The sequence below is a fragment of the Mustela putorius genome, unplaced genomic scaffold, assembly GCF_011764305.1.
Source record: "Mustela putorius furo isolate JIRA1106 unplaced genomic scaffold, ASM1176430v1.1 tig00004068_pilon_pilon_pilon, whole genome shotgun sequence".
Taxonomy (NCBI): domain Eukaryota; kingdom Metazoa; phylum Chordata; class Mammalia; order Carnivora; family Mustelidae; genus Mustela; species Mustela putorius.
Genome location: NW_025422199.1, coordinates 537,449 through 550,719, shown reverse-complemented (window position 1 = coordinate 550,719; position 13,271 = coordinate 537,449). Strand labels below are relative to the sequence as shown.

The 13,271-nt window shown below is 41.2% G+C and overlaps 1 protein-coding gene across 3 annotated transcripts in view; it reads right to left on the bottom strand.

Moving 5' to 3' along the window:
• Positions 1 to 582: 582 nt before the first annotated feature.
• Positions 583 to 13,271, bottom strand: part of FAM120C (family with sequence similarity 120C) — a 125,471-nt gene continuing 112,782 nt past the window's right edge. For 2 of the 3 annotated variants that reach the window (XM_004780587.3, XM_045072778.1), the window contains 4 exons: positions 13,060 to 13,261; positions 9,211 to 9,349; positions 8,768 to 8,825; positions 583 to 5,409 (listed from right to left, as the gene is read on the bottom strand). In XM_004780587.3, the coding sequence (XP_004780644.1) occupies positions 5,155 to 5,409; positions 8,768 to 8,825; positions 9,211 to 9,349; positions 13,060 to 13,261 (654 nt within the window). In that variant the 3' untranslated portion in view covers positions 583 to 5,154. The remainder of the gene's footprint in view (positions 5,410 to 8,767; positions 8,826 to 9,210; positions 9,350 to 13,059; positions 13,262 to 13,271) is intronic. The other variant, XM_045072779.1, reaches the window with a different exon arrangement.

The following is a 13,271-nucleotide window of genomic DNA, read 5'->3' as shown; positions in this document are numbered from 1 at the left end:
ACTGGCCTTTTCATTGGGCAAAGGTACATAATGCTTAAACATGAAATGTTGCTTATAATTTCCCAGTTAGGCATAAGACAGGGGAGCAACTACAATAGTCCAGGTGAGCCATAAAGAGGCCTGAGCTAAACCACAGCAGCTCAGACAAAAAGGAGATAGATATGAGAAACAGAAGGCTGTCTGAGTATTATCAACAGATCTTGTCACGAGCTGGATTTCAGAAATGAGGGAAAGCCCTGAGTCTAGGAGAACTCCCGGGTTGGTTTGTGATTTCAACCACTGAGTGGAAGGTGGTGGTGCTCACAGAGAGGAGGAGGCTTCAGAAGAGAAGACAGCTTCAGTCTGGGAAATGTCAAGTCAAAAGTGCCTTTAGAACATCCACATAAAAAAGTTCAGTAGGAAGCTAAATATACCATTCCTTTTGATGATTCTTGTCGTGTTTCTCTTGCCCTGATATTCACCTACAAAGAGGCTCCTAAATCTCTGGGCAACATTTTCTGAATTGAGATAACCCCCACTTGCAGAAAGGGATCCAGGAATGGGAGAAGAAATTAAACTTCACACACCCCAAATTATTTCACATTTTTTTACTAAAAGAATAGACTTTTATTAAGCACTGTAAGTTTCTTTCCATCAGCATTAACAGAACAACAGACCAATTTCCATCACAGAACAACTCCTGAGACATTTTCATTCCTTTCTGAAACACTTCCAGAAATTCCTGCAGTTTTCCCTAAGAAGCATCCATTCAAACTTACATTAATAGACTATGGAGCTTTTGTGGGCCAAAAAGGCAGGGAATTTGGAATCTGGGAGTGGGAAAGAGAAATACGTATTATCCATCCACTAAGAGCACAGGAGAAGAGATATTAACACAGGAAAAAACAATGAAAGAATTTACTTTGTCAATAACATCATTTATTAGGGAGCACTAAAAATCATTGACTCTTTGCAGTTAAAGTTTCTTTAACCTAGTATGTTATTCTAAAAATAGAAGAGAATAGAATAAAATAAAAGGAGGGGAAGTGTCTTGGGGGGAAGTAACTAAAATGAAATCATCAGATTTGGCAGGGTTATGAGAGATTAATCGGAAATATTTAATTTGCTTCATTTACATGAAAATTCACTAGTCATTAGTTACTACCAACACAGACAAAAAAGAGCTATAAAAGTACAACGGCAATGTCAAAAGCTGAAATGGGCACCATAGCACAGGGGGTATTTTATTTTGCTTTTAACTTGGAAAAGATGATTTTGTAAAAAAAAGAAAAAAAATGAAGTTATCTTTTGAGAACATCAAAACAACCTTTGACAATATTGAAGGTAATCAGCAATAATAAGGGAATAAGTGCACTGAGCTCTACCTGCCCCAGCAGACTACTGCAATAAAGCCAAGGGAAAGAGAATAGAAAGTCAAATTAAAGATGCCAAAGTCACGAGAGGGAGAAAATATAGAGTGACATACCATGGAACAGTGAAAACTTATCCCCTGCCCCAAAACCCCAAGCATATTTAGGAAATATGCAACAGGAAGTGAACAAGTATAACGATTAAACCTTAGTAGAATTCTACTAGCTACTTTAAACTGTGGTCTACTTGTATTGTCATTTCAAAGGAGAGGGGGTCTTAGAGACTGAAAGGGTATCACTGACATGCCCACTGAGCCAAGGTTCCAACGGACTGGATCACTATAACCAAACAGTTACTTCCACATTCTCCCTACCCTACATAAGCATTCCTCCCCCCACCCCCCAACCCCACCTTAACCACCCTTCCTAATGCCTTGTAATGCCTTGTCTGGCTGTTTTTCTCTGTGATCAAAAGAAGCTAATGTGACTTGGCCAATCAATAATGCCAGAAAATCAAGATGGAGACTAAAATCAAATGTCACTGGCAGTGCCAGTGCCATTTCTTGGGCTTTAAAGTCTACCCAAAGTCCTCCTGGCTCAGAATGAAAATGATGCAAGTGAGCAAAAGTTTGTTGGGCCACTGAATAAGGATGGGAGTTATAGGCTGACCCCAAGACATACCAGCAGAAATCAAGAACTGCAGGTCCTTGGGAATCAGTGGCTATATACAACCAGGGTGCTTTTGCCTGTGTCCCTACAAGGTCAAGGGGTCGTCATCTCTGGGGGTACCGTATGACTTTGTTCAAGAGAAGCCACACACATCATAGTTAGAAATGGAACCTCAAGTAGAGGATGACAGTCTCTCCAAGTGGTACTCGCAGCAAAGAACAGACCCACCTTCCCCAATTTGTCCTCAGATAAGAACAAGTTCATCTTTCAGTAATGAACCTGAGCTTTTCTGGCTTTTAAGCTGCGTATTTTGGCAGAAAATTTAAATTCAGGAATGTGGCCCCTTTTGGTTCTTTCTTATAACCTTCCAAACCCTGAAGTCCAAATAAAAATCAAGGTTGGAAGTGAGCCACTTACTTTACCCTGGGCCAGGCTAGGAGAAAGCAGAGATGTGTAAGGGAGAGAAGCAAGCCTTTTGGCAAACTGAAATCATCCCTGTCAAAGCAGCAATTTTACTTCTCACCAGTGAATGCCTACAAAATAAGAAATTTTCTTAAGGCTGTGAGATTTAACAATACTGTTACTTGATTGTGTCAAATAGATTCAAGATGCACAGAAACAGCACCCGAAGAAAATACCTTTCCATAGAACTCCAAGTACTTCCTATTAGAAAATGGTGCCTACATACTTAATTTAACTCAGCTCAGTAATTCTACTCATTTTTAGAGTTTTGAGGATTCCTCCATCTGTGGCTCCAGAAACTTCCAAGCCACCTAAGCTCATTACCAAATTCCGATTTTGCTGGACACAATCATCCTACCCTTCAAGACTTTTGTGAAAGGCTGGGCAGGTCCACGAGAAGAAGAGGGCCCAAATTAAGGGAGCAAATTCCAAAGAGGAGGTCTCTGTACACTTTGTTTGTTCCTGGTTATATCTTGCTAGGTGTGTACTCTTGTCATCTTGCTTTGGTTTATGTAAGAAGTATCTGGGCAGGGGGAGAGGAATTCTAGGGCTCCCTCCCCCTACAAGCTGTGGGTTCTTTTAAACTGGGCCAGACTAGGATTAAACAGTCTGAGACTGTTTCTGGTCTCGTATGATGCACTCATTATAAGTGGGCAGTGAGCAAACAGCCTTGCCGGTTGTCTGGGAAAAAAATCACCAAGGACCTACTGTGGGTTAACGTGCATGGGGTTTTTCAAAAAGAGAGAGAAACCCTGCTAGAAGTCTAGTCAGTTGAATTCCTGTAGAAATGGTACTTCTTGGGCAAGAATATCACAAAGCCCAAAAGGAGATGTGTAAGGCTGGAAGCCTCAGTTCCTGAATGAAGACACAATGCTAATCTGTTGTAAGCCATGCTCCCTTCCCTCATACCAAAGCTGATGAGGAGGGAAATTGGAAATGCAAGGTTGTCTCGAGAGTATCTTCCGCAAGGAAGAACAACTTTTTTTGTCCTGGACAGATTCTGGCCTCCTCAGGGGCTGGGAGCTTTCCAGAATGCCCCTAAAGACCTGGGCCAGAGTCCTCTGAAGTCTTCCTTGCAAAGCAAATGAAAAGATCCAGTAGTCAAAACATCAATGAACAAATAAAACAATCTAGGCATGTAAAATAAAAGTGTCGATCTCCTCACACTTCCCTACCCATCTTTCCAATGCTAGTCTTCTCTTCTTCAAGGATTCATGGCAATCAATTCTAGCCTGAGGCCAGTTTGACCCAGGAGTTCCAGATGAGGTTTCCTCCAAATTGGCTGCAAGCCCTGGTAATTACCTCCCATCACCTTTCTCTCTCTGAACGTGGCTATTCTGGCCAAAGGAAAGGCCCGAATCTTCCCCCATGCCATTCCAACCTCCCTGCACTCACTCTATAGGATGTGAGGGCTCTGTTCAAGATTAAACTTGTGACAACCCAACTATTTGTTGTTCTGAGCAGGCAATCTCTGGAAAGTACTTTTTGTCTGCTTTAGAGAAGCCCATCTTCTCGTAACTGATGGGCTGTGACTCAGTAAGGATTTTTAAGTGTGGTCTTTTAAAACCCACCACTCCCTAGCAGTGGAAGCATTTCTGGGAAATTCAGTAAATCCTCTGATACATCACCATGTATGTAATGTATGTGTGCATGTGTGTACACACACACACATATATTTATATATATAAAATATGTATAGATAAATAGATCTGTCTCTTTTATATAAAGGGTATGTGTATGCATATAGATACACCCATTCATATATACATCCATCCACACACCCATCCATACACACACACACACACACACACACACACACACACACACACATGCATGCACTGTCTTTTCAGTTCCCTTTCGTACTCAGTTTTAATACATTGATTCCCACCCTTTTAGGGTGTGGGCAGCAAGGAGTGGGTGAACTGCGCCACATCTTCTATTTTACAAACAATGCATTAGTTCAGAGGCAGGAAAAATCTGCCCAGTACTTTTCCGACTCACTAGAATCCCCCAGTACAAAGGCCATTGGTAGTTTTTTTTTTTAAGTGTATAAAATAAAAAATAAAATAAAATAACCAATACTATTTCACTTCCCTGAAAACATTTACCTATCTGATTGTCAGGCCAGAGTTAGAGGCGGTGGTACAAAATCCTGGGTTAGGTGAATGGGGAGAAAGAGTGAGAGGAGGGTACAGATTATATACCAAGGTCCCACTACTTCACAGAGGAAAATACAAGTTAGGAGGCCACAGATGGCAGTCCCTACCCCTACCATCCATGGGTTTTGTAAATGAGTAACATGACGAAGACGCAGAAAACCAAGGCTGGAACTTTTCTATAGGGCCTTACGTGATGACACCAGATTTCTGACAGACACTGCCTTACTACACTCCCAGGGGAGGCAAAGAGAATATTGGCACTTCATATTCAATTTGAGAATAGGAGCTAGTGCTGCGGCCATTCATCTCTGGCCAGAGCTTCCCCAGAAGCTGACCACTAAGTCTGGAGGTCCAGAAAAAGACAGGGAATGGAAAAAGATGAATACAATAGGACATCTCAAGAAATCCTGGGTAAATCTAGGGTAAGCATTCATGTCCTCCTCTAACTTGGGCCTACAATCAGAAAAGTATAGGTTTTCCTCTCTTCCTGATCTGCTGAAGCCATCTTCTGCTCGTTACCCTTCCTTCTGCTGTGCCACAGTTCCTAGCTTTTGCTCTCGCAAGCGGCTCTTCTCCCCATTCTTCGCAGGGAAGTAGCGGTTACCATTATTACACATGTTGTTGTCTCTGGGTAAGGCACACTGGGATGAAGCTGGAAGGTGATGATCACTCTTCTCTTCTTTGACTGATGTGCCACTGTTTCCATTTACCTGTGAGTGGGACCGACCCTGATGAGGCTCCAGCGATTTAGAAACTCCATCAGAAGTGCCCTGTCAAACCATAAGAAGAGACTCTTAATCTCACAAAACAAACTGAGGGTTGCCGGGGGAGCGGGATAGGGAGAAGGTGGTTGGGTTATGGACATTGGGGGGAGGTATGTGCTATGATGAGTGCTGTGAAGTGTAAACCTGGTGATTCACAACCTGTATCCCTGGGGCCAATAATACATTACATGCTAATAAAAAATTTTTTAAAATTATAAAAAAAAATTCTTGGAAGCCAAGCATTCAGCTCTGCAAGGACTCCCAAGACCATGATTTGTTGTCAAGGCAGCAGAGCCCAAGAGATTGCCTTTGATACCTGACACACCTGACATTTGACAATATTAGAGATAATAATAATGTCTGCTGATATAAAAGTATTTAAGGTTAACATCCAAGAAAATAAAATAATTCCCCCATGGGAAAAAGAAAAGAAAAAGAAGTGCCCTGTCAAAGATGGAGTCAGTGGAATTGGTAATTACCCACACTGGCTGACACTTCCCAAACATGTTCCTAAGCTGCCTCCAGAAGCTGCTTCAGTTCTTCAAAGCTTGTTACCACCTAATAGTACACCCCGATGACTGTCCTGAGAACTTAGGGTGACAATAGATGGATTTGACCGAAATTCAATGGCCATGACAACCACGCAATAATGACACAGCTGTCATTTATAAAGCTCTACGGTATCTTTTTCTAAAAAGATACTACTATACTACTATAAAATGTTGTTCAAGAACCTGGAAAAAAAGATGAAACAAGTAAAAATCTGCACAATGGATGAAATTAGCCACCTGAGGGAGTTAACAAAGATATCAAAACATTACCAGTAAGTGACTTAATAATCTGAAAATACACAATACTCCAGTGGCCTAAGAATAATCTCAAGAGGACAGGACTATAGGGGCAGCTGGCTGGCTCAGTTGGTGGAGCATGTGACTCTTGATTTTGGGGTTGTGAATTCAAGCCCCATGTTGGGTACAGAGATCACTAAAAAAAATTTAAAAAGACTTGAGAAAAATAAAGAACATAGGACTATAATGTAAGCAGATTAAATAAGCTGGACAATGATCTCATACTCTGAAGAAAGGGTGGCTGAATAGAAAAAGGAGAGTCATCATGGCCCTCAGCAGCAGCTCTGTGCAGGAACCATGCCTCAGTTAAAAACAAAGTTAACATGAGAATTTCCTTGGCCAGGCTACCTCTGGAGTAGGTAACAGTATCCCTAGTAATCTTCACAAAGAGAAACTTAAGATCATCTACCATCCCTACTTCTTCCCTTAGTTTCTTCAACTGTAAAATATAATAATAGTATCTGTTTTTTAAATTCCTATAAGGATTCAATGAGACACTCTATGTAAAGCACTTAGAACTTGTTGTGCCTGGCACACTGTACAAACTCAGTAAATTCTAGCTAATACTATTGTTTGATTCCAAGTCTCCTAGCAAACTTCCAATACCATGGTTTCCCTTGCAGCTTACACTTAAAGAAAGCAAGCTCTGGTAGAAATGGTTAAGAGCATATGCACTAGCGTCAGCCAGACCTAAGTCTGAATCTTGTCTCTACCAATCAGAGCTGTTATACTGCAGGGGAATCAGGACAGTAACAGGCTTTGGAATCAGCTCAGGCTGGAAGGGCAGCGCTGATATTGACTTGATGGATAATTTGGGGCAAGATGTTTCATCCCTCTGAGCCTCAGTATCAAATGGAGAATAATAAACACCTCACAAGTTTTTATTATAAGAGTGACCAGAAAAGAGTAACTGTACAATATATGACAATACTTACTGCAGAAAGTACTTGATTGAGACAAAGTGCTGTAAATTCATACCTTTCACAAGATCTTTCACAGATCTTTCAGTATCTTTCACTCCCTCCCTTCTCCCCAGTGCCACTCTTTCGGTCATATCCACATAGCTATTTCTGTGATCTTAATTAATGTGAGTCAACCCCTGAGAGAGAGAGAGAGAGATCTACTCTTACTGTACCAAAAAAAAAAAAATTAGGTTTTTCAGACTGTATACCTAATGATCAGACCCTGAATCATGGTTAGTTAGTCAAGGCTGTATTACCTTATGGGAGCCTATCTGAATGACCAGTTTTCCTTCTAGGTATAATCCCTTATATCTTACTGAACAGCTTCTGGAAAAAGTTGAGAAGCTCTAGAAAAATCTCAAAGTTCTTGCTCTCTGACTTGTGTGGAGGACTTACCATTCTAGCTCCATTTTTAAAAAATTTTTTCAATTTATTTATTTTCAGAAAAACAGTATTCATTATTTTTTCACCACACCCAGTTCCATTTTTAGCTCAAAATAACATTAAAGCAAATACGTATCTTTGAGAAAGCATTAGACAATGGGGATTAACTGGATGCAGTGAGGGCTGGCTGTATACAGGAGAGCTAATTCGGGACTGAGAACCTATGTCAAAGCTGCTTTGCAATATGGTCTCATCAGTGACCCTTGGGAGGATTAGAAACTGCATGTAAAATGTCTAGTAGAGGGCTTGGTAGAAAGGGGGCATTCAAGAAAACAATAGCTCCTAGGGCGCCTGCGAGGCTCAGTCGGTTAAGTGACAGACTCTTGATTTCAGCTTAGGTCATGATCTCAGGGTTGTGAGGTCAAGCCCTGCAATGGGCTCCGTGTTGGACATGGAACCTGCTTAAGAATCTCTCTCTCCCTCTCCTCTCCCTTGGCCTCACCCCCACCCTGCTCATGAGTACTCTCTAAATAAATGAAAGAAAAGAAAGAAAGAAAAAGGAAGGAAGAAAGAAATGATAGCTGCTATACTAGGAGGAGCCCAGCAGGCTGAGTCCAATACAAGATTCTGGTTCAATAAAGATTAGGTTCTTCATGTCTGGGGAGAGGGGCATGTCTAATGAAGACCAGTGGAAACTGTGAGATAATTCAAGGTGTACCTTAGAGGAAAGTTTAAGACCATTTTGAGCCATTAAGAATAAACAAAACGGCAACATCTCCTTCCTTCTCATATTCAGCAAAGGCTGAAGTCCAATTTTCTAAGCATCTCTACTCAGAAAGCCCGAGCACCTGGAAATCCCACTGTTAACTTCACTCTGGCCCTTTTGTGGCTGCATGTAGCACATACTATGGTAGGTACAGGTGTTCAGGACACAGGACCTGGTTTCTCTCCTGTGGTCTCATTCAGAGGAAAGAATGACACTCTGCAGCATTGCGTAAACAGCCTGGGCAGGCTAACCCTCACTAGATCCTCACTAGAGCAAAAGAATGAACTCAAATGCTGGGAGAAGCCCTGAAAACACAGTTTTCCATGCCTGATCTGATCTTTTGCAAGTTAGGTGAAAAGAGGAGGTATCAAACAGAAGCTAAATAATCTCAAAACAGGGCTTACTTGTTTGTTTCCTTTTTTATGTCCTTTGGATCCTCTACCAGTCTGTTCTTTTCCATGCCTGTAGAAAGTGAGGGGGAAAGTGATCCTGAGGAATACACAGAGTCCATACCCACATTTTCACTTAGTTAACTACTCACCTCCTCTAGGAAGTTTGACTCCCTTAAGTTAGGTGCCCTTCCTCTGTGTTACCACTGTAAACCTTTATCTCTCTTATTTCTGTATTATACTAAATTGTTCTGTGTCCCATGTCCTCCTCTAGAGTAAAAACTTTTTCATTGAGGCTGGGAATATAGTGTGTGTTTGCTGAACTAAACTGAAAACTGGCTTTAAAAATAGAAAGTTAGTTAATACCTCTTACCTTAATAGAAGTATTCAGTAGTTGGGCATTTTCCCAATGGCACCTTGATTGACATTAGCTCATATCAACCTACTGGAATACATACCCTTTTCCTGGCCCACCGACAGAAACAACTTGCATGCCAAAAGAGCCTCGGCCCCTGGAGGACCTACTACCAGCCCACTGGCCCACAACCATCCCAGCGATCTCCAGTTTTCCTCCTTGGGGTGGGATTGGATGGAGACCTGGAAAGACAGGAAGAAGGGCAGTAATGAATGCTAAATGCAAGGTAGGATAAGAGGTAGAACAAAAGATCCTACAGTGCCCCCTACTCTGCTTATTTCCAATTCTCTATGATAAAGACTCTGGGGGCGCCTGGGTGGCTCAGTTGGTTAAGCGTCTGCTCAGGTCATGATCCCAGGGTCCTGGGATAGAGCCCTGCATCGGGCTCCCTGCTCAGTGGGGAGTCTGCTTCTCTTCTGCCTCTCCCATTCCTCCTGCTTGTGTTCTCTCTCTCGCTGTCTCTTTCTCTGTCAAATAGATAAGTAAAATCTTTAAAAAAAAAAAAAGACTCTGTGATAACAACAAAGGTTCATGGTGGAAGTGAATTTAGGGAGGGGGGTTGAAGATCTGTAGGACATCCACTTTGGCAAGCTGGGTGTGGACGACACATTTTTCAGCTACAGAGCCTGGCGGGCACAGAGTAGGCATGCAATATTTGTTGAAAGAATGAATGTCCTAAAATCTAGTTAATAGAAAATTATATGCCAAAACCACTTTAATTTTCCTTTCTTTTTTCTCTTTATTAAATTTTAGTTGACACACAATGTTAGATTAGTTTTAGGTGTACAACACAGGGATTTGAAAACTATGGAGTCACACTCTACTCACCGCAAGGGCAGCTACCATCTGTTGGCATACAATGCTATTACAATACCATTGACTAGATACGCTGTGCTTTTCATCCCTGTGACTTATTCATTCCATAATTGGAAGCCTGTACCTCCCACTCCCTTTCACCCATTCTGTCTAGCCCCCCACCTCCCTCCCCTGTGGCAACCATCAGTTTGTTCTCTAATTAAGGGTCTGATTCTGATTTTTATTTGTTTATTCATTTGGGCCAAATGATTTTTCTTTTTCTTTTAAGTTTATTCAAATTCTAGTTACTTAATATAAAGTGAACCCCAACAACTTCTGATTCAAATACATACCATGACACAGTGGAGGCTTAGCCAAACAACCAAACTAAATGGAAAATAATGAAACTAAACTGAAAGCAATTTATAATTAATAAGCAAGAATAGCAACAGCTGAAAACCAGAACTAATTTAAGGCAAGATAGCATATCTCCTTAAAACAGGAAATTCCAACGCTGTATATACATATGAGCTCACCAGCACAATAGAGCTTTGTAATCTGGCACAAAAGGAAGCCTTCACAGAATAATTTTAATTTTAGTTTATGGAAAAAACATGAATGTTAATAATCCTTCGCTCACTTAGCAGGTCAGCAGTAAAGAGTGCTTCATTCATATGACAGTGGGAGTCTAAGGAACTAGGGTACTAGCTAGTCCTAAGAAGGCTAGAAAGACTTGCCTTTTTTTTTTTTTTGGCATTTTATTTATTTATTTATTAATTCTTTCTTTTTCAGCTTTATTGAGGCAAAATTGACAAATAAAATTGTAAGACTGAAGGATACAATGTACTGACTTAAGTGTATGGGAGGGTCAGTGTCCTTAGAATTTCTCCATGGTTCGCTGGTTCCATCTGAATCCAGGCAGATCCTGTTTGCTTTGAGTATGATTTTAGGTCACTTGAAGTTAATTTTTATTCTATACTAGCCTCATTACTTTGGGTACCCCAATGTTTATAGCAGCAATGGCCATGATCGCCAAACTGTGGAAAGAACCAAGATGCCCTTCAACGGACGAATGGATAAGGAAGATGTGGTCCATATACATTATGGAGTATTATGCTCCATCAGAAAGGACGAATACCCAACTTTTGTAGCAACATGGACGGGACTGGAAGAGATTATGCTGAGTGAAATAAGTCAAGCAGAGAGAGTCAATTATCATATGGTTTCACTTATTTGTGGAGCATAACAAATAGCATGGAGGACATGGGGAGTTAGAGAGAAGGGAGTTGGGAGAAATTGGAAGGGGAGGTGAGCCATGAGAGATTATGGACTCTGAAAAACAATCTGAGGGGTTTGAAGTGGCGGGGGGTGGGAGGTTGGGGGAACCAGGTGGTGGGTATTATAAAGGGTACGGAATGCATGGAGCACTGGGTGTGGTGAAAAAATAATGAATATTGTTATGCTGAAAATCTAAAAAAAAATCAATAAATGCAAAAACATTTTTAAAAAATAAATAAAAAAATAAAGTAAGATCATCTATAAATTAAAAAAAAAAAGAAGAGATGGGGCCAAGGGCACAGGCCCACAAACTTGGGAAATAAGTGGGTCTTCATTTTCTGAAAGAGGAAGGAAGAAGAGAAGGGGACAGCGACATTTTAAGATGCATAAGAGGGACTTTAAGAAATTTCATTCATGCAACAAGTAGGTGTTAAGGGCCCAGGAAGTGCCAGGGCCTCTCCCAGGTGAGAAAACATCTGGTGAACAAAACAGAAGGAAATCTCTACCCTAGTGGAGCTTACACAGGTGAGTCTCCTTATTCTCGATAAAATGTGACAGGCTCAAAGATTGGGCTGGGAACTTAAGAAGATGACAAAGTAATGAGGCTAGAACAGAATAAAAATTAACTTCAAGTGACTTGCATTTGGGGGATCTTATTGTGGCCTTTCAGGAGGCAAGAGGCTCCTCATGAACCACCAGTAACTGGAGACCACGCATCACTGGGAGCTGGGACAATGTAAAGGACCTCCTGAGAACTTAACCTTAATTAAGGCTATCTTCTGAGACACAGTAAAATCAATGCACAAAAAATGAGAGCAACGATCTCTAAAGTCAGTTTCAAGGAATAGAATGAATGAATGGTCAGCTCCCTGGTTTATAACACTTGTTCATTAGCTGATTGAACAGAGCAGACATTCACACTGCTCATCTAAGTAGAGCCTTGAACTAAATATGCATACTGAAATTTATGAGCCTAAATTGAAGACAAACTTCAACTTCCAGCTTTATTTTTTTTAAATGATGAGCAATAGACAACAAACATTTCCAACCACAGCAATGACACTCCCACCTGATCACAGAACCTTGATATTTCATGTCAAAATGTCCCTATTAAAATATTGTGCTTTGCCAAGGTTGTTTGAATTATTAGGGTCACTATCTGAGCTACCTAAGCCTGACTGTCTATTCATCACTAAGCCACATCTCAGGTGTCACCATAATTTATACTTAGGTATGTCTGGGTATATGTGTGTCTATTTGTTTTCCCTACTAAACTGCAATCCCCTGGCGGGCACGGACTACAATTTATTTCTCTCTATGCTTCTGGAAATATGTCATCTACCCCCAGAGCCAAAATGGGTATATCAGGTATGGTTGTCTGTGGACACTGGTCATTTACTCTTACCTCCCATTTGGTCTTTCTGGAAGCTCCTATGTACATCTGCCTATGGGGAATGAGTGAGCTAACTGGCAACTATGGTGATCCAGTTCACTTGAGATATAGTTCTCAGAAGTAATAAAGTACCTCCTGGTTTCTACATCAGCTACTTTGTGAATTTAGTTGGTGATAGTCAAATCCTCAGGGACCAACTACCTCTATGGAGCATGGTCTGGGAAGTCAGTGGACTTCCTAGGCTACATCTAGGCCACACCTCTGTCAATAAACTCCTCTTCAAACTACCACAGCACAGCACAGAAGGTAAATTAGATAATACATATATAAAAAAACCCCTGCTGATTCAGTATCTGGCAATAATTACTAGATAGACTACTATGAAACAGACTGAGGATGACAAATACCTCATTTTTAGGTACTGACCCGCAAATCCCCGGCTCCGTCCTTGAGCGGGGGGAGGCATTGAGCCCATGGCTCGGGAATAAAGTGAAACAGGGTAGAGAGAGGGCACCATGGGAGGCACAAAAGTAGGTGATGGAAGTAGAGCAGAAGGTGGTGGATGGTTCATGTTGACTCCTTCAAGGATACTCTGTCTCATCTTTTCCACTTTGGTTGCCAGGTCAGCCTTCAAAGGA